Raw genomic sequence first — 25,602 nt, 5'->3', positions numbered from 1 at the left:
TTCTATGATTCTATGATTCTATGGTATCTAGAACTGGATTTTCTTGAGGTAGGTAAACTAGCTTTTAGTTTTAGTATTTTAGTGTGTGCTACCCACAGGCTTTTCAGAGAGCCCTGCGCAGTAGGTAAGCCAGCTCGGCATGCATTTGGACAGGGTCACTGTGGACTGCCTCTACAAAGGACAGCCTGTGCCTCCTCCTGTCCCTGGCTGATCCTGCGAGGAAATGAACCCACCACCAGCTCACCCCAAATGAGTACTTTTGTGGTGGTTCCGTTTGTGGCTGCATAGTTGCTAGATGTGTCCGTGCAGAGGAGGGAGAACAGACCCCCCCCACCGGCAGCACCCCTCGGAGGCACTGGGTTAGTCATCGGGCAAAAGTACACAGTCCATTCCGTTCTGCAAAAATCAAATCAAAATGACTGTTTTTCAGAGATCGTTTTTAATGTACCTTCTAGAAGAGCTGTGTGGGGTTTGATCTTGTTTTTCTTTGGCAGTTCAGCTGGTTTTTCCCTGTGGGTAGGGGTTTGACATGGCAGAGAGCTTGTGCTCTGCCTGATTAAAAGCGTGAAGCCTTCACTTGCAGGTCCCAGGATCATCAGCACTTCAGTGTCACTTCTGTTTGCTGGGTTGGTTTTTTTTATTAATGATTTGTGCTGAGAAAAATGTGTGGGGCTGTGTATAAACATCTTATAATATGTAGCAGCTTGTTTTTACTATGCTATCCAACAAGTGTCCTTGCAGCAAGAAATAATAGGGAAGTTTGGGGATTCAGAAGAGAATTCCTGTCAGTCTCCTGTGCAGTGCAGCACAGTCTGGATTTTTGTAGGAAGATGGCATTAATATTGCAGGGCGATGTTTGGCCTTTCCTTCTCTGTCTGAGGCAGCGCTAGGGGAAGCCATGTGATTTCAGTGGGTGTTGAGACGTCGCTGTGTGCAGAAATGCCTCCAGGGTTTTGTGAACACGTCCCTGGTGGACGCACTCCCCAGTTAAAGGACAGGCTCAGCTGAGCAACGCAGTTTGCAGGTAAAGAATGAGCCATAAAGATTATGGAGCTTTCCAAACTGTAAATGTGGTGCTGTGTACAAGCACAGGTTGCAGCAGGCTTTGCACTGTACTGATGGGAGCATCTACTGCCTTTGCTGCCAGTGCCTGAACTGATCCAGCTTGACTGCAGAACGACGCAGATGTAAGGGTGGTAAATGCTGGCCCATGGTGAATGAAGGAGGTTGTGCTCTGGCTGGGTCAGTCCCAGTGAAAGCTGGGCTGTTTGGGTGCTTTCCTGCTTCATTCCCTATTTTCTGGAGCAGCTGAATTAAGTTTGTAGTTTGAGTGAGAAAATGTCTCCATCCTCCCCTCTTTTCCTGGGAGCAGTCTGCTGCAGCCTTAACACTTCAGCTGCTTGTGCCCTAAATAATGATACAGCATTTGTCTTTGAGGCAAGAGAAGTTTTAATAGCTCTGCAAAAAATACCTTCATTGTTTACTTCTACTGGCATTTTAACCGGTGTAATATAACAAAGATAGACCAATACTCCGAACAGTGTTGTAATACAAGGAACTCCCAGCTCCCATCCAAATAGTTTTTGCCTTTGAATTGCAGTCATTTGAATATAGATTGAAATCGCATTAAGCTGCTGTAATGAAAAACAAATGTACTCCTTGGCTTGCTGCGTTCGAGTCGTTCAGGCACTTTGAGAGCGATCCGGGTGGCGCGGGCAGCTGCAGGCACGGCGCGGCCGGGGCCAGGCAGCCAGGTTTTTGTTTCTTTTCTGGAACTTCCTCCCTAAGGGCACCCCATGATGTCAGCAAGCTGTGAGCTCGCAGCGGCCAGGCTGAGCGCGCCGCTGGCAGTTCCCAGCCGGGCTCGGCCTCGGAGGCACAGCTGGGAGCTGACGGCAGCTGAAGGCTGTTTCTCCGCGCTGTCGGTAGCTCAGAGCCTTTTGTGATCCTCCGCCAGCCCTTTAGGACCGAGCATCACCTGTCAGAGGCCAGACCCTTGCCCTGGGGTCGAGTCTGTCGGCAGCATGGTAGCCAGGGGGGGAATGGCACGATTTTGGAGTCTGGAGAGCCTTCAAATGGGTACGTGTGAGTAGAACATGCTACTCTCTCTTGCTATTTTTTGCAGTGTTTTTAGATTGAACTGATAAACTGTGGCAGTCGGGGGGCCTGATTCTGATCGCGCTTATACCGTGTCATTCACGGGAGCCTGCAGCCTTGCGCTGGTGACAAAGCTGCTAGGAGATCAGAATCAGTCCCGGGCTGTCTTTTAAGTTTTTGCATCCCGTTGGTGTGATCGGGAAAGCCCACCCCTACCTCTGATATTTCTGTCTGTAAACAATAGAGGAATAGATGTAGAATGCAAGCGACTGATTTTCGTTTGAGTCTAACTACGAAGACAATGTAAGCTTGTTGATTTGGTACAGAATAATGAACAGTTATTAGTCCCAAAATTGCAGTCATTTTCATTTGGAGCCAAATGAATTAGGTTATTTTGATGTGCCGTTGTTACTGGAACAAACCAACAGGCAGTACTGATAGTACAGTGGAGATGTATAAAGGATTACTGGGATTAATTTTTTTGATTTAATGAATTATTTATTTGCAGATTTTTTTAATAAAGCAGTTGCAGAAGTTTCACAAGATGTATTTTAAAAGTTTATCAGTGCTCAGATTTATGAGTCTGTGGGGAAAAAAAATCTTGTTTTTTTAAATAGGGATTCTGCATCCTCCCTGGTTAGGCAGATTATACCATTAATATGAGTGTGTATTTAAAATGCTGGGGAGTAGAAGAGAACGGTTGAATAGCCATGTTCTGTTACATCAGGACTATGCCATATTTTTCCACTTTTAAAGGAAGGAAAAATCTTCCAAGTTGTGTAGTGAATCTGTGCAGTAATCTCTTTGCGACTCTCACCCATCCGGAGCCCAGAGCTCAGCAGGCAGGCGGTACCCAGGCCTGAAGCAGGGTGGAGAAGAGGCAGGGTCAGGGCCTGGCTGCTCGGCCTTGCTGCCAGGTGGAAGTGGCAGGTTCAGTAACTCCACTTAAAGGTCCCTTGCCAGCCACGCCGGTGTGAGAGAGATGCTCTGAAGGCTGCATGGCAACTTATCTGGGACACAGTAACCATGAGAAAAGGAGTTCAGTGCTACCAGCCCATTCTGAATTTTTATTTTTTTTACTTTTTTACTTTTTATTTTTTACTGGATTTTTGAGCATTGTATGATCTTCAGACTCTCTAGTTATTCACAGCTTGGGCTTGCCATAGGAATAAATCTTTAGGGATAAATTAGCAAGGACCAGAGAGTGCACTCAAGCACTGGGCCACAGGTCATGAATGCTTCTTGATTACTAGCTCATCCCCTGATGGGTTTGAACGTTACAGCTGGCTTTCAGAGGCAAACCTCCTCTGAAAGGATCTGGCCCTGAGCAGTGTGGACGTGAGTCAGTCAGTATTACTTGGTCCTGAGATCAGTCCCCAGAGCTCTTCATCTGCCAGTACGGAGGTGATCGCCAAAAGGATCTACCACCCAGTGATGTACCCCAAATGGGTTTTACAGTTTTATACAGTAACTGCAGATTTACGTGTGCGTAGTGACAGTCACTTACATGATGTTTCTCTTGGTTTATGTGGCTGTGTAATAAGATGAAGCCCATCTTAGTTGTGGCCTCTATTTCTTTACAAAACTGCCTCTTTGGTCAGAAAACGTACAGTTGTCAAACCAAGAATTTTTTGTGATTTGGGGCAATTAGAACAAGTTTTTTCTCAGGCAGTTACTCGGTGCTCCGTCCAGACTCCCTGTCCCCTCGGGCCTTCCCGTAGGTATCCCAGTGCTGCCGGAGCCTCCCCCGGCACGGAGAGGGGCCGGGGCTGCGGCGTGGGCTGCCCACCCCTCTCACGGGTGGGTGGGCACGGAGCTGTTGGGTCATTACATGCCTGCAGGGGATGTGACGATGTGACGGCACCCAGCCTGGGACTGGCAGCGGCCCCCTCTGGCTGCCGGGGGCCCATTGGAGCTCTCTCATCTGCCATGTGGGAAACGGCATTGAGACCTCCCTTCTGATTCAGGTCATTTGAGATTTCCTCTGGGTAAAAACCAAATAAATAATAGTTGTAGTTCTATTTTTTGCACACAAAAAGGAGAATTTTCGATTTCATCAGCTGCTAAATGAGAAAATTCCAAGGAAGAGTAAAAAGTATTTAATGGCGGAAAAGCAGTTTTCCTGAGAGCTCTGCTGCCCTCCACTTCTGTTATTGTTATACTCGTGACAACAAAGGCAACTTCTCAGCGATTCCTCTTGCATTGTTTTTTGGGGGGAACCGTAAAAATGATGAAGCAAACAGCTGTTGCACCTTTGTTTTAGTTGCTGCAGATGGTGGGACTGAATCTTCGGCCTTAGTGGACGACAATGGCAGTGAGGAAGATTACAGTTACGAGGAGCTCTGCCAAGCCACTCCCAGGTACCTGCAGCCCGGAGGGGAACAGCTAGCAATTAATGAGGTAACGTCCTGGGCTTTGCATTGCTGTAACGACTGGGGGGTGCGTTTTCCACAGGTCTGGGGTTTCACGTTAATGAAAAGTGCCATGGCAGCAGCCAGCATAGCAAAGAATCCAGCAGCCATGGTGTCCTGTCTCTGGCAGGGCCCACGAGCAGATGCCAAGGGAAGAGCACAGTGACTAGTACTTCACTGGGAGTGCAACTCGTTAGCCTACATAACTGCTCTGGAGTAGGACTGTAATTGCTCTCACTAATAAATATACACATAGATTTCTAAAAATCCAGAATTTTAGTTTTATCCTGTAATAGGAGTAATCATGGGCGCTCTAGTGAGGTATTTTGATCTGTTAGTAATTTATAAACAGTTCATTGTTTATCTTTTGTCTTTCACAACCTTATTTTCTTCCCATCTCAGCTGATAAGCGATGGCAGCATTGTCTATGCAGAAGCTCTCTGGGACCATGTGACTATGGATGATCAAGAGCTGGGCTTCAAAGCTGGAGATGTCATTAGAGTTCTAGAAGCTTCCAACAAAGACTGGTGGTGGGGAAGAAACGAGGACAAGGAAGCCTGGTTTCCAGCTAGCTTTGTCAGGGTGAGTAACTGTCTTGCTTTTGCACCATTGTCACGAGAGAGTCCTAGCAGACTGCAACAGCAATGGTCATGGCATTACATTTAAGTGAAGGGCCTGATCCTCTTTGTGTCTGAACATCAGTGGTGTAACTCCTAACGACTTCGCAAGGAAAAAAGCAATAGAGAATCACACCCCAAGATCCCATAGCTCCTCTGACACCTTTTACTCTGGCTTCTTCCTTTATGTGGCCCTTTTGTAACCAAAGGAATTTCTCAAGCAGAAATGAAGGCAGCAGAAAGCTCAGCCAGGAGCAATCAGGGTATATGGAGAGGATGCAGCAGTTTTCATGAGGGCCTGGGGAAAGCTATGCTGCAGGGATTTATCGGTAAAATAGGGCTTAATCTATTATCACAACATTGTGTAGGAATCTGGTTCACAGTCTGAACTCCCCAGGCAGAACTCAGCCAGATTAATGACAGTATAACTCTCAAATAGTATAAAATTGAACTATGTTTTAGAAATTAATTTAAATTACTTTTTGAGAGCCTGTAAGTAAAAAGTACTTTTTGAGAGCCCTGGCTTGGACCACGCTGTATGAAGTACTACAAAAAGTGCAAAAGATGGTTCCTGCCTTTGCCCTTCCTAGGTCTCCAGCCAACATGGGCAATCAGACAAAAGTCAAAAAAGGATGTGCTGTTATCCATATCGTACAGATGGGGAACTGGGGCAGAGGGAAACTATTTAAAAGTGTTTGAGTTGTCTACTTTTGTGATTTTTACCCGTATGCTGGCTTCGCCAGAACAACACATAAACTATTAGTACAGGTCAGAAATAAGCTTAAGTCTGAAAAATACCCAGGCAACACAACATGGTATCTCTCAGATACTGAGTAGAAAGCCATGTATTTCACCAGGCAGAAATCTCAACACTTTATTTGAATATGCAGTGGGTTACAATGAGATAAATCCTGTTTGTTCCTGTTGTGGAACCCTCTCTATAAGGTAAGAATGGGAACATTTCTGTAGCAAGTCCTCTCTTAATTGTAAGAAGTTTGTAACAGTTTTATCACATTTTGTAAAAGTTTGCTGCTTTACTCTGGTTTGCTTTGTTTGTTCTGGCTGCAGCTGAGAGTTAATCAGGAAGAAGTGCCAGAAAATTGTTGTAGTATCCAGGATGAAGAACAAGATGCAGATATTAGCAAGCATCGTCAAAAAATAGCTGAAAACAAGGATCAGATGAGAACCAACGTTATACAGGAAATTATGAACACAGAACGAGTCTATATCAAGCATCTCAAGGACATCTGTGAGGTACATGCTTTAACCTGAGGGCATTCTGCTGACCTAATATGAACAAAACATCCCATATAAGCTGAGAACCGAGTGGTTTCTCATATCAAAATATGCCCAATTGCACTTCTGAGGCTGTCAGTCAGACCCTTCTTTTGTCCTCTTACAGCTTTCCTCTCTGCCAACTGCCACAAGGCACCGCTTCCTATTTTTAAAAAAAAAACATTCCACTTTTGACATGGAAAAAGTGCTTTGCTTATCTGACCACTATTTCCATAATAATGAGAGAAGGAAATCCAGTTTATTTAGAACTTTTTACCACTTGGTTTAGATAGAAAACTTTCAGTAACTTTAATAAAATCAATTACAGCTCAGGGACAAAACTTTTTGAAAGTAACTTGCGAAGAGAATGTTTGCTGGGTGAGATTTTTTTTCTTTTCTCCAACAAAGAGATTTTTGCTGGATGCTTAGAAGCTATGAAGAAGTCTTTAGAGGTGTTTTAGAACTACCTTGTTTGTTTGAACCATAAAATGTGGGGGGTTTTCTGCTTTTTGTTCAAATTTTCTTGGAGGCACACACTTGGACAAGAAGCTTCTTAATACTTTTCACTGAAGTTTGCCTCTTCTGACGTGGACTGTGACGCATTTGACCTGTATTTGACTTGTATTTGTGGTTAGCATTTGGAAGGGTGCTAAGCAACCTACCAAAATATTCTTTGTACCCTTAGTTTGCTAGGTCTCCCTCTGTATTTGTCATGTTGTCATCCTTTAGTCCACCACTCATCATTAGATTCTTTCATGGACAACAAAGTAGACAAAACAGCAGTGTGTTTTTTTTGTTTGTTTTTTTTTTTTTAGATCAGGCCTTTTTTACGCATTTTGAAGAAAGAGAAAGGGAAAACAAAAAGACAAAAATTGGTTGCTAATTGGCTAATTTTAAAACATTAAATATAAGTTTTGTCATTGAGATAGTAGGCTTGACTGTGTGCCTAAAAGATCAGGGAGGAATTTGTACACGCAACTGTGTCGCTGCCATGGTTAGCTGAGTTCTAGGACATGACTTTCATATTTTACTGACCTATTAATTCTTAGACTGATATTAATAATTAATTTTCTCTAATACATATGTTTTATACCTCTTTTTTTTAAATCTGACATGCCTCTGAGTTTAGTACAAGAGAGCAAACACACATTTTCCAAGTAGAGAAGTGATGCTCCATGTTCAACATGTAGGGTAGAGATGGGCTGCTTTCCTCAGAGTGAATCTGTAGGGTGGCATAAGCAGGACATAAGGCTGAAAATATACTCAAGTAAGGCTAAGCCAGAAAAGCTACTGCAGATAGTAATCCAAATTAGCAAGCTCTGCACTAGAATGAATCACTAGGGCTGGTGCAGTCAGGATCATGAAGCTGGAGTATACCCAGAAAAACATTTTACATTCAAGAAGTGTCTGCAGTCCACATTACAAGACCTGCACAGGAATTAGTTTTCCTTGTTGGAGTTATCCTCCTAACAGTTGTAAATGTGGTAGCTGGCTTGCAGCGTAGCCACTGCACAGCTCTCAGAGCAGATGGCTGTGGAGGAGACAGGAATATTCATAACCGTGCCAGCAGTATTCAGGGTTGCTTCCTGGTAAACCTCACTGGAGCAATTGCAAGGCTTTTTACAGCTGTCTGCTCCCAAAGCGATTCGGGGGAAACCTGACTGAAAGCAGCCAAACTGAGGAGCCTGGCAGGTAACCCCTATCATAACAGTTAACCTTCGCACTCATCTGTACCCCGGCGCCATAACTGATACGGGAGTATGAGCACAGCAGCTGTTCCTGGATACTCAGCCCGTGCACTGTATCCTCCTCGCCATGCTCAGCTTTGTGGAACAGGTACCTGAGGATGTGCCGGCTGTGCGCGGCAGCTGCTGCTGCGTGTTTCAGCCCTAAGAGGCCCCCAGTCGTACCTTTGCTTCTTAGCTATGCAAATGCCGATGTGATCTAATGTCGGTTACTGATGGCAGAGCAGAATTTGCTCCGAGGACGTTTTAAAACTGGAGGACTCAGTTGTGTATGTACTTAACACTGGATACAAATAAAGTGAACTGGACCCCTGTGATGTTCTTACAAGTAAGGAGAAAAAAACTGGAAAAGTGATTGTATTTTTATGTGCAGTCTTGCCAATACTATTACCTCCTGCCAATACCATGTGGATTTTACCAAACAGCAGCATTCTGAATGCGTTATAGTATGTTCTTCATTTTGCTTCTCTGGCTTAGGCTGTGCCCTACTTACCTACTGATTAAGGAACCAGTACTTTAGCCCTGGTAGAAATTGTCTTTATATTAATTGTTTTAGGGTTTGTTCTTATCTGCATAGAAAGGAACCGTTATGGCACAGAGAAATTGCTGTGAAAAAGCGCGGCAGCTAAAGTAGTAGCATGCATGCATGGGGCCTTACACCGGGCTCGCCTCCAGCATCTCCTTGTTACCTCCTCGTAACAAGAAGATGCAAATGGGCTTTACACACTCTGCAGGTTTCTGGTTCCCTGATTCATTTACGGTACTGTGAGACAGAAGTTGGACTGCAAGAATCAATGTGTAAACATTTCAGATGCAAATCAGATTCAGATGCTGGGTTTTGCCAGCTCAAATGGGCTTGTTCAGGTTAGAACCTGTTTTCACATCTTCAACCTAAAGAGTTTTTTAATTTCATTTCCAGGGTTATATTCGGCAGTGTCGCAAACATACAGGAATGTTCACCACAGCTCAGTTAAGCACGATTTTTGGAAATATTGAAGATATTTACAAGTTCCAAAGGAAGTTTCTGAAGGATCTTGAGAAACAGTACAATAAAGAGGAACCTCATCTAAGTGAAATAGGGTCATGTTTTCTTCAACATGTACGTTGCAAAAGTCGATTTTATTTATGAAATTAACAAAATATGATAAGAAAATGCTAAGTTACCATGTTAGGAGGGGATTTTAGTAACAAGTGCTTATCAAATACTAAACTATGTATAGATAGCATTTTAGAATATAAAATAATTTACAATTAAAGAATTATTTAAATGTTTTAGATTTCTCCTCATCTTTAGCAAGCGTGTAACATTGTTAAACACAAGTTTAAGTTTCATTTTCAAAACTGTAATGATCACAGATGAGCTGGACTATTTGCAGTGATCTCATACCGGGCATGCAAAAACTTCCTGAAGAAAATAAAGAAGGTGGTGGGGAGAGAGGCTGTGGTGTGTCATGATAGACACTTGCTAAGCCTATAGCTGTCTTCCCCAAAGAAAAGTACTTCTTAAAGTGGGTTTGATTATCCTGACTCAATGGAGGCTTCTATTTTTGTGTTCTTACAAAGAAGTTTTGACAGTTACAAAGTAGATTTCTGCATAGTTTCAAGGCTGATCAGCCTGGAAATAATATAGGAAATGGATTAGTTAATCTAATTAGATATAATAGATGTTACAAAAATTTCTTTCCTCCTTTATAAACAAATATTTTAGTTAAAGCTTTGATCTTTTTTTTTTTTTTTAATAGCAAGAAGGCTTTGCTATTTATTCGGAGTATTGTAACAATCATCCCAGTGCCTGCATTGAACTTGCCAAACTAATGAAACAAGGCAAATACCGTCACTTCTTTGAGGCCTGTCGCTTGCTTCAGCAGATGATTGACATTGCCATTGATGGTTTTCTTCTCACGCCCGTTCAGAAAATCTGCAAATACCCTCTGCAGCTTGCAGAATTGCTTAAATACACCACTCAGGAGCACAGGTGAGAGAATGAAAAAAACAAATCTTATAATAGTAATAACACCTAATTACTCAAGCTTTCTGGGTGACAAAACACTGAGACTTTAGAGATCAGGAACAAAACTCCCATTGATCACTACAGACAGGAAGACAGGAGCTCCTTACTAGATGGGCATCTTGGAACCATCACAAATACTAACAAAAACAGTATCTGAAAATGCAGCACAGGGGACTGACAGGATGCAAGACAGAATGAGGAATAAGTGAAAGAGGGAGAAGGAAAGGAAGAAGGTGCTGAAACAATGCAGGGAGGGATGTGTAAATCAGAGTGAAAAAAACCCAATGTGTCAAAGAAATGAAGGAGAAGGAAATTCACAGAAGAAAGGGGGAAGCTGCATAAATGTGGACACAAGGTAAAGAGGGTCTTAGAAAAAAACACAAGCTGAGCAAGTTTGGAGGTAATGTTTTTTAGAAACTTATTAGTAATAAACATTGCCTTTGTTTGCAGTAAAGTCCAGATATTAGATTTTCAGCTGGGATAAATAAGAATTGAAGTTGCAGGTTATTAGCCTTTCTAGTATACCCCTGAGCTGATTAAATCTTTGACTAAATTAAGATTTTATCTTTAAATATCTGCCTTTTTACCTTTTTACTGCAAGAAAAATGTTCCATTGTGACTCCTGTGCTCAAAGTCCAAGTGCAGCCTGAGGCAATGCTTCCTTGGCCAAAGTCTGCACTTCTTTAACCTTGAGAAAACTCTCCTTGGAGACCACAGGATTTTTGCCAGGGGCAAAATATAGGCGATGTGAAGTACTGACATTCAGGTGTGAAATGCCTCCATTCAGTTCTGTGGCTACCTGGGAAGTCCTGCAATAACAATTACTAACGTAGGTATCTTTTTCACTGCTACTAATTTTAGAAAGATTATTCTGTGAGCTATTAAACCTGCAGATGAAGTGACAGCAAGGTCTTGCCACCTTCCACCCATAGTATCTGTTTCCTCTTCTGTGGCACAGCATCCAGAGATGCCTACAAGCGCAGAAGCTGCCCAGTGTACAGAGATGCTCACAAACAGGCAGGCCTGCACCCACATGAAACCCTGGTAAAGCTCCAGCCAACTGTTTTTTTTGGTAGCTTTTTGGTTTTTTCTCATAAAAAGTTTGAAGATCTGATGTGCACAGCCTGCCATGAAGGCCACAGGTTATGCAGCAAGTGTGGGATAACATACACACCAACAGAGAAGGAGGAACTGAGATAAGGAAGGGCAAGAGTAGCAGCGTGGATATCTCCCCGAAGTTAGTAGGATCCTGTATTGTTAATCTCACTTTTTGTATATAGTATGGCAGAAAAGAGTTTTCATAGATATAAATACAGAGAAAAGAGTAACATGCAGATTTAGAAGGGAAGAGCATCCATCAGCAGCAGCCGATGAAAATAGGAACTGAGACAGAAGCAGATAGAAAGGACAGCAAGGCTGACCCCTTTGCAGGATTTATTTCTGGCTCGTGCTGTTTTCTACCTCTGGCTGCCTTTTCTGCACGAGGTGTTCTGATAAAGGAGGGAAGGCAGCTGCTCTGCTGGGACTTTAAGGCAAGAAATACATCTCTTTCCTTCTCTCTTCTCAGAGACTCCATTTGAGGAAGGTGAAGGAGTGATGGATGTTATTCAAAGGGGAACAAAAACCTGCCTGCAGGTTGGGGAGATTCATAAGCATGTAGGGAGCTCAGGGAAAGAAAGAGGGGAGCAGAGCAATGAAAGAAGGACAGGAGGCTTACATTTGACCTGGAGCAGGCAGGGGAAGGTGACTGTCTTGGCCATCACACACTTGTTGCATGAAAACAGGCCACTTTGTCAGCATTGTCTACTTTAATTCCTCTCTTTGGTGCCCATGTTCTTGGGTCGCTCGCTTGCCCTGTTTGAGGTTGCTTTCGGTATTTTTTCTGCCCAATAGCGTTCTCCATTTGTGTTCGTTGACCCAGCCATTGGGAACAAGAAGGAGAAAATAAGTTTTTAAACACGATTAAAGTTCTGCCCTTCCCAACAAAATCCCACTAAAATCTTGCTTAAAACAAATTCCTTTGGTGACATGTAGGTATCACTGAGGTCAATGGGAGTTCTACCATTTTTTTCAGTAGAGATAGTATTTCAATTCATTAATCTACCTCCTCTGCCTCCTTCCACCAGTTTAATAATTTGCTCCTGGACAGAGCCTAGCAGTACAGCGGCACTGAATTGTACAGACTACTATGTGAGGTTCAGGATAGCTGAGAATCAGGTTTCTCTTATTTCAGTACCCTGAGTACAGCGATAAACGAGTAATGTCGGCTAATACTTCAAGCACTGTGTCATAGTTTGTGATTGCATCATATCGCCATTGCATAAGTGATCTTTGAAACGTGCCTACATTTCACAGTGATTATAACAACATAAAAGCTGCATATGAGGCTATGAAGAATGTAGCGTGCCTGATCAATGAGCGAAAACGAAGACTGGAAAGCATAGACAAGATTGCACGTTGGCAAGTCTCTATTGTAGACTGGGAGGTAAGTGTCAGCCTGTCCCTTTCCTGAGCAAAGGTACTGTGTACTTCATGTCCTCTACAGGATATGTCTTTCTGCATAGTGGGTAGTTTATGGTGTCTACTTTTCAGCTGGTCATTGCTCAGTTAAAAGTCCAGTTGCTTCATTTGCAGTGAATCTATTACTGATTACCTTGTTTATAAATCAGGAAGAGCAGCATGTATTAACACGGACGCTTTGAGATGGCATTGGATTGAGATGACAAAATGGATTTTTAAAAAATTCTGCACCTATAGAATCTCCTTTGGATTTTTGGTAGTTCTGTCAGAACTTGAACCTGCTTCACTTACTTTAATGAGTTTCCTCCTGATTTATGCAGAAAGAAAGTAGAGCAGAACCACATTCATTGAGTTTGCCTGTATGAGATTATCTACATTCTATGACATTTTCAAATCTAATAATAAAAATACAAGAAAAACGAATGAACTCAAGACTTGATTATAAAATGAGACTGATTAGGCACACAGGAAGATCTTAAAACATTATTTACTTACTACATATATATATATCTCTCTTCTTAGGGGCCAGATGTATTAGCCAGAAGCTCGGAACTGATCCACTCAGGAGAACTGACCAAAATATCAAAGCAAGGCAAAAGCCAGCAGAGGACTTTCTTCCTTTTTGACCATCAGCTTGTGTTCTGTAAGAAGGACTTACTGAGAAGGGACATCTTGTATTATAAGGATCGTATTGACATGGATGAGATGGAAATTGTGGACACTGAAGATGGCAGAGATAAAGACTTTAACATCAATGTCAAGAATGCTTTTAAGATAATAAACAGAGCAACAGAAGAGATTCATTTGTTCTGTGCAAAAAAACAGGAGGATAAAAAGAGATGGATGGAGGCGTGTGAAAGTGAAAGGAGAAGAGTTCAGGAAGACAAGGCAATGGGTGAGTGGAAGGATTTCCTCTCTAAAAGGTAGTAAAAACAAAGGGGAATGTTCTTGCTTTTACACTTCTTTATACTTTGTGCAGATGTGCACTCTGCCTTCTGGGACTGGTGTGTCTTTCTTACCTGACATGACCTTTAGCTGAGTAAGCGAAGTCTATTCAGGTGTGTTTGCCCTGTCATTGTGGGCCAAAGGTCCAGGGCAGTTTGCTATGACATCCGTGTCACAGCGTAACCCACGTGATTCTGGTGCATTATGGAGCAGAATGAGATATGAGATATGACAAGATGCAATTCACAAAGACCAATCAATAATAAAAATCTATCCAAAATCCTAGCACTTTTGTATGAATCATTGGCCCAAAACATTTGTTCATAAAGGACACTTTATTATAAAGCCAAGCAGCAATAATTGTAGATTTATACTGTCCATGTCATATAATGGCACCTCCTGTGTCCAGGAGACCTGTTCAGTAGCATGGTATCGTTAGGTAGAGACCCAACAAGCGCACCACTGGGCAGTTTACAGAGAAATGAAGCCTAACCTTGAGTGAGCAGGGAAAAAAGGTGGCAAATCCAGGATCAGCTTTAAATCCACAGCCTGTGGGACACTCTAAGGACAGTGTCTTCTGTGTGAACGTACGTTTAGGATTGTAATTTAATTTTTTTTTTTTTTTTTTGCATAGTCTCATGCTTCCTTTAAGATCAGTGACAAAAGCTCCAGCAAAATTTCACTGGCAAAACATACACAAAGAAGACAGCTATACTAATACGAAAAATAAAACTCTTTTTAATATTCCTAAAGAAGTAATGAAAATATTAGTGCATCTGTGATGTGTTGACTGCATGAGAACTTCTCCTTTTTATAACACTCTTCAGGCTTAGGCTTTGGATGACAGCAGGTTAAAATTGGAAGTGCAGTGAAGTGGATGATACAACTCAGAAATTATTAAAACTTAAACAAGATGCCAAATTTCATATTCCATGTTCACTTAAAACACCTGGTCAGAAGAATAGGAAGACAGGAATAACCCTTAGATTACAAATGTAAACCTTTTGATCTCAGTGGCTTTCTCTTCTTTGATACTGTTGTAAATATGACAAAAATAAGGCCTCCTCCATATATATTGTAGATAGTCCATAAGCTGAAGAAAATACATTCAAGTTTACCAATTCATACTCTAAACCCAGTTTTAACTCTTCCCCATTGCACCAACTGTTGCAATTAACCCCAATTGTCTCAGGTCTAGAGTAAACAAGGAAGCAGCCACAGCTAAACTTTCCTCAAACTTTCCAAACTGTTCAAAACCAACTCTACTCCTGTGCTGAACATCACGGTGTGACATTATGATTCTGTTGGGCACAACACTGATATCTTTCACGAGTTGCTCTGTGTAGAGCTTATTCAGTCATCTTGTGCTCACGGGGATGGGTGGTGGCTGCCTTTCCGAATTCACCTAAACAGAACTCTAAGATAAAGTGAATATTGCAAAAGGGTGAAGGTGATCAGAAGGTAATAAAGCAATGCAGAGGACCTGATGATGAGTTTCCAAACAATCCCTCTTAAAACAGTTACAGAAAGCCTCCACTCCAGCATACAAGAACAGTAGTACAGTCATATGGAAGGACGATATGGAATAAATCACAGCTCCTGCACTTCTGTGAGCAGGACTGAGCAAAAGAAGATAAAATGTGAACATTTTCCATTCCCATCCTTTCTGAGGAGCATTCCTGAGCTCTTCAAATCTGTATCTACTCTTCCTCCTGCAGTGGTTGCTTTATGGAGCAAACATACTGGGAGAGTATGTTGAGTGGGCTAAACACTGTATGTCAGGATGCTTCTGAGGCTCACACTAGTGCTTGCCCTGGGCAGCAGCATGTCTGTCTTGTGCAGGCAGTGGGGTGTTACCATTCCCTCTAAGTGACACTGCTGCAGAAGTCCTCACACTGCTGCAGAAATCCCCAAGCATGAGGAAACTGCAAAGGTGTAGCAGCTACAGCCCTAAATGTCATTATTTATTCTACTGGGACCTCATGAAAATCAACATATGATATTCAAAAGGGTAACCATTCAACCGTGGCAGCAGTGGCAGTGATAACTTTGAGATTTGTTGTAATAGTGCTAACCCTTATTTAGGGCTGGGTCACAAATTCCCATGGTGCTGAGCGCAAGGATTGCAAGGGAAGGTCCATCGTGCTTGCTACTCTTCAGGCACTGTGCAATATAGTGAAGGAAATTCAGTATAACGAGAAACTGTATTTTTGATAATGGCACATAGGTGCATGCAGTCTTTTCTGTCCATGTAAAATCCAGCTTTCTGGAAACTTGCTTTTCAAATGTCGCAACTCATTATTCTGATGTACCTGTTTTGGCACAGGTATCATGAACCAGAGGAAAGATAGTTGATTGTAATAGCTAATGTCCATCTGGTTTTGCGAGTCACAGCGGCTTGGATGTTTTCTCCATTACCCAGAAGACTGCTTCTTTTCTACAGTTTCATTTTTTTGGCATAATTGAACATTTCCTTTAGCCAAAACCAGTGGAAAGGCGCCGGTATCCTCAACCTCAGGTTTAAATTTATCTTGTTGATTTTGTAAGCTATCTTGCTGGACTTCACACAAAGCCTCTAATCTAACCACTCAGAGAACAAATACATACTCTTCCAATTCAGAACTGCAAATGGCATTTTACTTCTATTTTCAAAGACACTTTGGTGCGAGTCACTGTCTCCCAAACCATATAGCTTTTCTTAGCTTTTATGAATATATGGGAAGAAAAGGCCATAGCCAGAAAATCCTTCTCCAAACCACTAATAGTAACCCTAAGAAAGTGGTCTGATCTCTGCTGATTAAATTGCTTTCATTTTTTTTAACGTGTTTCCTTTTTTCTATAAAGGAAAAAAACTCTGCAGAATAAAATAAACTTCTGCTACCCCAAAATTATGGCTAACTGCTGTTGTATTGTAAGTTAATAGGCTGATGTGTAATAACTTCTTTATAAGTTCAGGCTAAAAAAGTAAAAGAAAGTTTGAAAGTACAGAGAAGTGCAGGAAGATGCAAAATGGAACCAAAGCAGACACTTCATTCTGACTTTGAATTGCAACTTCTGTGCTTTTTATGTGCCTAAGAGCGAAATGAGTGACAGCATGCGCGCCCTGTTGTCTCCTTGTGCAAACATAACACATCCATGTATCTCAACTGTCTTGTACACAGGGAGAGGAGACTGGAGTGCCTGTACATAGGCTCCAGATGACACCAGTCACTGGTGTCACCTTTCATAGCAGATGTCTGGGATCTCTGTACTCAGCACAGATCAGTCATACACCTATCACAAGATAGTAAATAGCATAGGGTTGACCACATATTATAGCATCATGTAAGTCATACAAGTATGCAAACAAGTACGTGAGAAACCGGAGTGAGGGATCCAGCCCCAGTCTGATGCAGCCACAACCACATCACAGCCTGCTTTGGTGTCTGGCAGATTATGTGATACTGTCTCCTCCGAGTGGAGGGAAAGATACCCAGTTTTGTACTACTGCAATATCAGCGACTTCAATTTGTTACCCCAAGTTAGCTCTGAGTCAGTGAAAAAAGAAACAGATTCTGCATTTGTGATCTATTACTTGGTGGCTTGTAGCTCTCAGAAGTGTTAATTTACCTTTTTTTTTTTTAATCTCTTGTTATCTGGACTTACCTATAAAAAGAACTATTTCTGTGGTTAGTTCCCCAAGGCTTGCCATTTGCAGGAACTGGAAAGCAGCTTTTCCCAGTAATCTACAGGCAAATGAATGTTCTTATTGTTATCCCAGTGAAAAACTATCTTTAAATTTATATGACAAAGTAAAACATACTTCTAAAAACTTCAGGTATATTACTATTAAGATTTACTAAAAATTGTTTAAAATATAGTTTACCTATTTGTTTTAATTTAATGTAATCAAGTATTAGATACAGTATTTTTATACCAGTGCCCTAATTTACACTTTGACATAGGAATGGAAATCTCAGAAAACCAGAAGAAACAAGCCATGCAGAATGCCCGTAAGTCAAGGCATGGAAAAATTAAAGGTGGGTGTTCAGAATTGCTTTACAGTCTTACTGTGTTGCAGTGTTCTTTATGTTAGGAAATAGAACAATCTGGCAATGGTTGAGTTCTTCAATCTTTTAAAAAATTTTCATGGTTTACATGGAGTTCAAATAATTTCCATTAACCTGTATTTTAATACCAAATTTCAATGCCTTTGTAAATTGATTACTAAATCAGCTCCCCAGTCTCTTTCAGACAGGCAAGTCAGTATTCTCTTTAAAAGAGAAGATTCTCAAGAGGTAAGGCAAGTGGTTTATTTAAGAATGTAAGAAAGTGCATGCAGAGATTAAATTAGAAATGTGGGTTACTGATTCCTTCCTTTGCTTTTACTCAAACAGCTTGTTCTTTAGTAATTCTGTGCTTCGTTTAAAATATCCTAAAGTTCTTTTTGCAAGCCACGTGTTGCTGTATTTATGATAACACACTCAAAATGGCTTCCTCTGTCCTAGACTAGAAGGAAGGATGGACTAGAAACGTGTTTCTCTGTAAACAGCTTTTTTATTCCTTTTCTCTCTCAGAAAATGTGTTGTGATTTTGTCCTTTTTCATCTTAAAGTCAAGTTTGGGTAAATCTCTAGTGTGTTGAGAGAATAAATTGAGCAAGTGGGACCAGATTAAGTCTGAATTCAGGAGTGAAGGAGTTGATGTTAGGTAGTCCTCTGCTCCCTCGGATTCATATTTTTAAAGCATTTTCTCTTTATCAATCACTAGATACTTATAAAACCTGTCTGGATTTTCAGGGGAGTGGCTGAAAATTGTGATCAGGAGATTCCGTTCAGAATGTACAAAGGTCAAAGTCTGAGAACATTATCCTGGAAAAATATTTTCCAAATTGAAGAAATAACATTTTTGTTGGTAGCAATATTTTACCCAGCCTTATTCTGAGAGTTGACTAAAATATGAGTACCTACTGTGTTAAGTCATTCCTTTGAAATACCAGAATTTACTTGTGCAAACAATATAGCCAGGCTATGTGAAACTGCTGCTTATTTTTGGTAATTCTGTAATGTTATTTTTACTGGTATTATTCTTTTCTTAAGCCAAATTAATGCAGCAATTAAAAAGTCTAACATCAGAAAAGATAACCTTTAGAAGAGCTTCCATTCAAGATCATGGCAAAATTCCTACTGGCTTTATTGACCATTGAATTTGTTCCATGGTCCTGTGCTTAAATTTTCCCAGTGTTGGTTGCTCTGCTAGCTGACTCAGATGCTTTCTTAAACTGTTCCTTTTGCAGGTGTAAGCTATAACGGGTGTCCTGTGCCTCCTCCACACCAAAGCCTGCATCCTATTCATCAGCGCCACATCACTGTGCCTACCAGCATCCCGCAGCAGCAGGTTTTTGCCCTGGCAGAACCCAAGCGGAAGCCATCCCTCTTCTGGCATACCTTCAACAAACTCACCCCCTTTAAAAAGTGAGAAGCCAAGGACCTGGGAAGGACATCAGCACAGAAGGAGACTTGCTCCAGAGAAGGGCCTTGGAGGCATGGTTAAGCTTATTTGAGCTCAGTGAATCTCCAGTTTTGGAGGGAAAACCTTGGGCTCCCTTGAGCCAGAAATACAGCCTTTGTCTAGAAGAATGAAGTTCCTCAAGACTGCTCTGAAGTCAATGTTGCAAAGTGTCAGCATTGCTGATGAAGAGCAGTCTCCCTTCTGACAACTTGCTGTTACTCTGAAGCAGCAGTATTTGATCTCTGTTTCTTAGTTATGCTGAAGTAGCGATGGAATCATGCAGGTCATTGTAACATTTCATTTTTCTTAACCTTATGTTGATGGCCAAATTTAGGATAGGGAGGAATTTTTCCTTAGGGGTATATCAACAAGGAATCTTAGGAGAGTTTCTCCTTCCTTTTGGAGCACTGAGCAGAGACCACCCATTAAAATCAGGTGTAGACATCCCATGTGATTAACCAGCTGTTGCAGAATTTAGTGGACCTTAATCCTTCCTGTCTTTTTCTATTAAATTGCCAAATGGCAGGAGAACATCCCGCAAGGCCTTACCATATTCCAGATTGGAACAGGGAGATTTTATTCTGTCATATAGAAACATGAACAGAGTGTGAAATGGACTATAAAGATACGTGCATTTATTGCACACAAGTGGAAACAAGAGGAGCCCAGGGCATCTCAGAGTGATTACTTTCAGCCACAGCAATATACTGCATGCATGTATGCTCTTCAGGATGGAGCTTTTATATCACTTTTTGCGCACTTCTTTGCCTGGGAGATGCTTCTTTATATTTCCAATATGCTTATTTCTCTGTGTTAAAGGTATTTTTTTATTTTCTAACGGAGATAATGTGAATGTACAAAGTCAGAGTTGAGACAGTACATGCTGACTGCTGGCTATGTTACATAGTTCTTACACTTTGTATTCATACAGCTTGACTTAGAAAATGGATGAATGGTAATGTAAATATATTGAAGCAGTCTGGATCCATGCTTCTTATACACAGTCAATTGACAATGGGTTTTGACCAATTATTTCTTCAGAAATAAAGAGAAATCCTTACTGGAAGGGACAGAGAAATTGTGTGGACTGGAGATGGATTTTTGTCTCAGAGTTGTCAGTCTGTATTGGAAGTGGAAGAACCTCTCGATTAAGGTCAGCTCTGGCCAGCATATGGAATAGATGATTTGCATTGCTACGACTTGCCTATGGCATGAAGTTGATTTGGGAGAGTAACTTTTAAAAAGCCACCAGGAAGAAACAGAATCTTGATATTTGCAGCACTGATCATTTCTGCTTGATAGCTCTCATTAAGGATGACAAGACTGCTGGTAATATGGAAGGAAAGAAAGACTCCATGTTTCAGAACCGATTTGCTATGAATGTCTTCACAATACTTTATCCTATGCTGCTGATTAGGGACATTATCTGATGATAAGGATAGATCTAAGGGTATTCTTTAACAATGGACACAATCAGTTTTGTCATGGATCTGTAATATATGAAGAACAAACAAGGGGCTAGAGGCCAGGCATCTTAACAACAATGTAAAAAAGCCTTATTTTAAACGTGTATTTGTTCCTACTACTATTGTTACCTCTATATTTTTATTTATCGTCAGTGTTGTGAAGCCCACTAGTCGCTAGATTTTGTGATTTGTTAACTTTGTGGAAGCTTCTGCAAAGCCTAGGTTTGTGGTTTTGATTTTAAATGACATCTTTTGACAACTGTACATTTCAAATGCCTTGTGTATATAGCTCAGCAATAATGCAAAGTCTGGTGATGCTCAGCCGAATTGTTCGCTGCATAGTGAACTTCATTGCTTGTGCTTTCCCATAGCAATGGAAGATGACCTGAAACAGCTAAGAACTGGAAATATGCACTGGCATTTTCAACGATCCAGCTTAAAGAAAATGCATGGGAGAGTTAGTGAAAAAAGCTGGCTGGGCTGTAGTTTTCTTTTTATATTTAAAACAAGCCATTTCTGTTCAGATTTTTTTAAAAGATAATTCTAAATGCTCAATTTAAACACAAGGAGCAGACTTCCAAATGCAGGCATGGATGCCTGCCCTTCCCCTTAAATGAGTAACCCTTTTGTGTTTCTTACATACCCATTTTTGTGGGTACTTGCCACATTCACGCCTGCAAACCAAAGTGATGCAGGTAGAAAAAATGTCTGAAGTTGGATTGCAGTGCTCAACCAGAAGCTTTCCCAGCTAGACCTGAAGACATTATGAGATCCACACTTACTTACATATGTGTCTTTGCTAAAACCTCCTTCCTTCCAGGGCTCGGTTGTGTGGAGTGCTGGAAAAAAAAGAGGTTTTGGGATATATCTTCTGACATGTCAGTGCCCACGAAGGCTTTTCCCATGTAGTAGTGCTGGTGCCTTAGCCCTAAAAATGAACAGAAATGTTTGCATATGGTTTTGGATGCAGCAGTTTTTTTCTCAAGAAGTGAATTTCAGAGATAAGAAAAAGCAAATGTTTCACAGTGCAGATTACTCAGGACCATTTTAAATATAGTACCCTACATACAGACATGGTTGTTCTGTAATACTCTCTTTCTTTGCAATCTGACCTTGCAACAGAGTAATATAGAATATAACAAGACAGGCCAAATTTAGACTACACCATAATCTTTTAAACAAATTATAGTTAAATGAAAACACACAATTACATTATCCAACAATTAAGACAAATATTTACTTGGGGTTCAGCCTGACTTTAAAGTCTGTGGGAAAAAGAGTTGCAACTAAAATGTAAAAGTTTGTGTTCTAGCAACTCTTGCCCTGATCTTCCGTCTGATGACAAAACTTATATATGATCAGAAAACTGTGACCGCAACATCTGTTCTTTTCCTCTCGCTTTTGCATGCTTTAAGTTACTGTGAAAAGTTCTAGGGCAACTACTAAGCACATTTGTGCCTCTTTTAGGTAAAGCACAGCCAGAGCCCTCCCAATGGCCTGCTGAGCAGATAACCTCAGACTTCATGCATGAGATGCAGTAAAATATAATTGTCCTCAAATATGTTCCCACTGAGTTAGGAAAATGCCAAACCATAATTGCATCTAACTCAGAGCATTTGATGTATAAAATAATAAGATCATTTTACAAGTGGCTCTTGCCATGGTAAATTTCATATTGAGTTTTAGTGGTCAGTGTAATAACGGAGTTCAAAGACCGACTACTCAAATGTTCCACATTTTAGTTGTCTTTTGAAAATAATTCTAACAGAGTTTTGGAGCCAAAGGTCTTTAGCCATAACTAACACAGTACCTTTCTTTGACTGCCTTTCTGGTTTTTTTCTATATGTGTGGCATTTGTATGTAGGAAATGCGTTCTGAACGATCTCAAATTTAAAACTATCTGTTGTAAATACTAGGGATGACTTGCATATATATTTTATTTTGACAAGTGTTTTGTAACATTTTGTCTTACGTATATTGCTTTGTGCATCTTACCATCTGTGTGCTGTTACACATGTTGTAAATGAAGTGTCCTGGCTACAGAGCAGACGAACTGGCTGTTGACGGCTGAAGTACAATGTATAGGACTGCAGTAGCTTGATGTGCATTTGTTCTGAAGTAAGTGCATTACAAGGTTTATTTACTCTTGGAATATTGTTTGTCAAATGAATCTATTTTCTGGAAATAAGTACAAACTTACATTCCCATTATTTTTCTCTTATTGTACGTGTTTGAATTAAATAATGTACAAAGCTGAAGTTCCTCAGCTGTGTCTTATAAAACTTTATTGTGCAGTTTTAAAATTATTGTGGTTTTTTTAATTGTCTACGAAATATCCTCTGTGATGCAAAAATGTATCAACTGTCATATTTATTTTATTATTCTAAAGCAAAAAATGTCACACCCTCTTCTCTTGGTTTTCCAGTAACAGCTACAGTACTTCCCAGCACAAGCTCATTTTAACAACTACTAAACCTGATTCTGGGATTGAAGTCTTCATCGTTCAGGCAAAACCCATCCTTGTTACTGTCCCAGCCATATGCATCTGCAATTACTGTGCTTTACCTTGTCCTGGCAGGCAGCTCCCACAGTACCCCTTGGAAGTAAATGCAAATGCAGCTTCTGTTTTAATAAAGCTCCTGCTAACAGAGGATGGTGACTTAAGTACTGTAGTTTAGGTAAGGAGGATTAAATTTTATTTTCTTTGCAACAAAAGTAAAACCTTTTGAAAGAGTTTGGCCTCTCAAAAACACCAAACCAAAAAACCGAAGCAGTGCTATTTCTGTGCGAACAAAAAGCTCCACCTGATAGATCAGCTTGCGAAGAACTTAAAAGCTGACAGTATGGAACGATGTGCAGGATTTAGCCTGACTGCCAAAGCATGAAATAAAATGCACAAATGAGCTCACCATGGCCAGATGAATTGCAGGCTCCTTAGAAAGCCTGTTGATCACAAGGTCCTACTGGTGTTTGCTCAGGGGTATGTTTTTCTGTCATCCGATCTACCTCGCTAAGTGCTCAGGCTGTGCCTTTCACTTTGATATTGGAGCACTCCGCACACATCCTGCTGCAGCAGCAGCACTTGGGAGGCCTGGGAAACTCAGGTGAACCAAGAAATAAAGATAAGAGCTTGGGCATTGGAAGGAGGGGGAAGATCGGTGCTTGGTAGCAGAGACAAGGATTCGGGCCTTTTTGTGTTACAGTACCAAAGGAGAAATGAAAAAATCAGCAATGGAAAACTGTACGTCATGTAGCCTGTAAGGAACGCACACAAATATTTACTGTGTTTCTGAATATTTTTCAAAATTCAGTTATTCTAACTAGCTAGAGAACATGTAATTGTGAGAATATGTCAAAACTGTATAAACTGTCAGCACAGTATGTTTTTTAGTCTTGGGTCTGTGTTAGGTTTAGTTCACTGCAGTCAGAACTGACTTCTGGTTGTCCAGGTGAGTACCTAGGGCTGAGAAGTCACATACTGCCACTGTTAGGTATTTGGCTGTGGTTTCAAAAAAAAAAAATGTGTGCACATGTGTGAGTGTGTGTGTGTGTTTGTACACATACGTATTTACACACACCCACACAGCCACACACCCTTTATAGACTCCATATGGCATCCCCAGATAATGTCTCTGCTGGCATCTACAGCAGGTTGCACCAGACAAGTGATCCACCCATCACACCCTCCCTCTGTTTATGTTACATCTTACATTTCTGTTGTGCATCTTGGCAGGGGGGAAGAGAGGGGGACATGACAACACCTGGGCAAGGTTTTACCTGAGTCATTTTCATGTTTCAAGCATTCAGAGTGGGCCACCTGCAATGACAGACAAACCACTCCACAGACAAGCGAAGGTTGGAAGGTGTCCGCATCACTGGAGTCTGGTGTCAGCAAAGTTCAGAAGGGCAAATCTGAGAGGGCAGAGGTAGCCAAGCAAGGAGTACCACTGCCCTTCAAGGGCTGAGTTTCACTCAAAAGAGAAACACAAGTTGATGTAGGATTTATCGACTGTTTCTCCTAGTGATCTTTGGAAATCTGAAACTGCTTCAGGGGGAAGGAGGAGCTCCAGGTGCTCCTGAGGGACTTTGCTGGCAGAACCAGGCACATGCCAAATTCCTCCTTGTTTCTGGCACATAGGAAATAAGGCAGAAGGCCCACACTGAAGTGAACTGTCAGTAGGCAGATTCGCTAGGCACAGTTAACCTTGGCCTCTACCTATGAGTACACCCCAGACTTTGGAGATGCCGACTCATGAAGCACTGAAAAAGTGTCTAGAAGGCTCTGCTAATAAGATTGGGTGTATCTTCTTTTATTAACCATCCATCTCATGATCATTACCACCATATTCAGCTCCTAACAAAGGTTAATTAGCACAGCAATCAATCTAAAAAACCCCTGCATCTCCTGCCATTCAGATGCAACGTTTTTTAATAGCAAATGATGAACTTTCACTATTGTGTAATTATTTCCAAGGCATTATTCTGTGATGAGACAAGGAGGCACATGAGAAAGCAGCTGACAGTAATGTTTGTCTTTAAGGCCACTCCTACAGCAGTTTTCTTGGTTCTCTGCTAAAAAAGCATCAAACTGGACTAACTGCGGAGTCCATCAAGGTAGATGTAACTAACGAATTATGTCATTCTCACCTCAGGATTGGGATAGACAGACCATGACTGCTGTCATTGTAAAATTCACAGCCTCTTTTGGGTCAGTGTAAGGACCCTGCCTCGCGGGAGGCCCTGCCGCTGCTGATGCTGTGTCCCCAGGAACCCCCGGTGCTGTGCCCCCAGAGCCACCGGCTCTCCCAGCACCCTGCAGCTGGGAAGGTTCGTCAATAAATCCAGGTTTTCTGCATGGCAGGACAGATCACTGAGGGCACAGCACTAAGCTGGCAGGGTGGGCTATTTTTTAATGACTAAAACTTTCGAAGTGTGAGAGGAGGCCGAGGCTAAGCAACCTTTGAAAATTTCAGATGGTGCCTACCGGGTAAAGAGAAAAGGATTGTTTGTCATGGCTTTCATTTCT

The 25,602-nt window shown here is 41.4% G+C and overlaps 1 protein-coding gene across 4 annotated transcripts in view; it reads left to right on the top strand.

Moving 5' to 3' along the window:
- The window catches only part of SPATA13 (spermatogenesis associated 13), a 44,402-nt gene extending 25,325 nt beyond the window's left edge, over positions 1 to 19,077 (top strand). For 2 of the 4 annotated variants that reach the window (XM_009581999.1, XM_009581998.1), the window contains 9 exons: positions 4,361 to 4,497; positions 4,911 to 5,090; positions 6,194 to 6,379; positions 9,065 to 9,244; positions 9,888 to 10,120; positions 12,512 to 12,641; positions 13,199 to 13,571; positions 17,566 to 17,644; positions 18,903 to 19,077. In XM_009581999.1, coding sequence (XP_009580294.1) covers positions 4,361 to 4,497; positions 4,911 to 5,090; positions 6,194 to 6,379; positions 9,065 to 9,244; positions 9,888 to 10,120; positions 12,512 to 12,641; positions 13,199 to 13,571; positions 17,566 to 17,644; positions 18,903 to 19,077 — 1,673 coding nt within the window. Of the gene's footprint in view, positions 1 to 2,024; positions 2,080 to 4,360; positions 4,498 to 4,910; positions 5,091 to 6,193; positions 6,380 to 9,064; positions 9,245 to 9,887; positions 10,121 to 12,511; positions 12,642 to 13,198; positions 13,572 to 17,565; positions 17,645 to 18,902 lie in introns of those variants that run through there. The other 2 variants (XM_009582000.1, XM_009582001.1) reach the window with 2 other exon arrangements.
- The last annotated feature ends 6,525 nt before the right edge of the window (positions 19,078 to 25,602 follow it).

This window comes from Fulmarus glacialis, unplaced genomic scaffold (genome assembly GCF_000690835.1).
Source record: "Fulmarus glacialis isolate BGI_N327 unplaced genomic scaffold, ASM69083v1 scaffold12577, whole genome shotgun sequence".
NCBI classification, from domain to species: domain Eukaryota; kingdom Metazoa; phylum Chordata; class Aves; order Procellariiformes; family Procellariidae; genus Fulmarus; species Fulmarus glacialis.
This window is presented reverse-complemented; position numbering and strand designations above follow the sequence as displayed.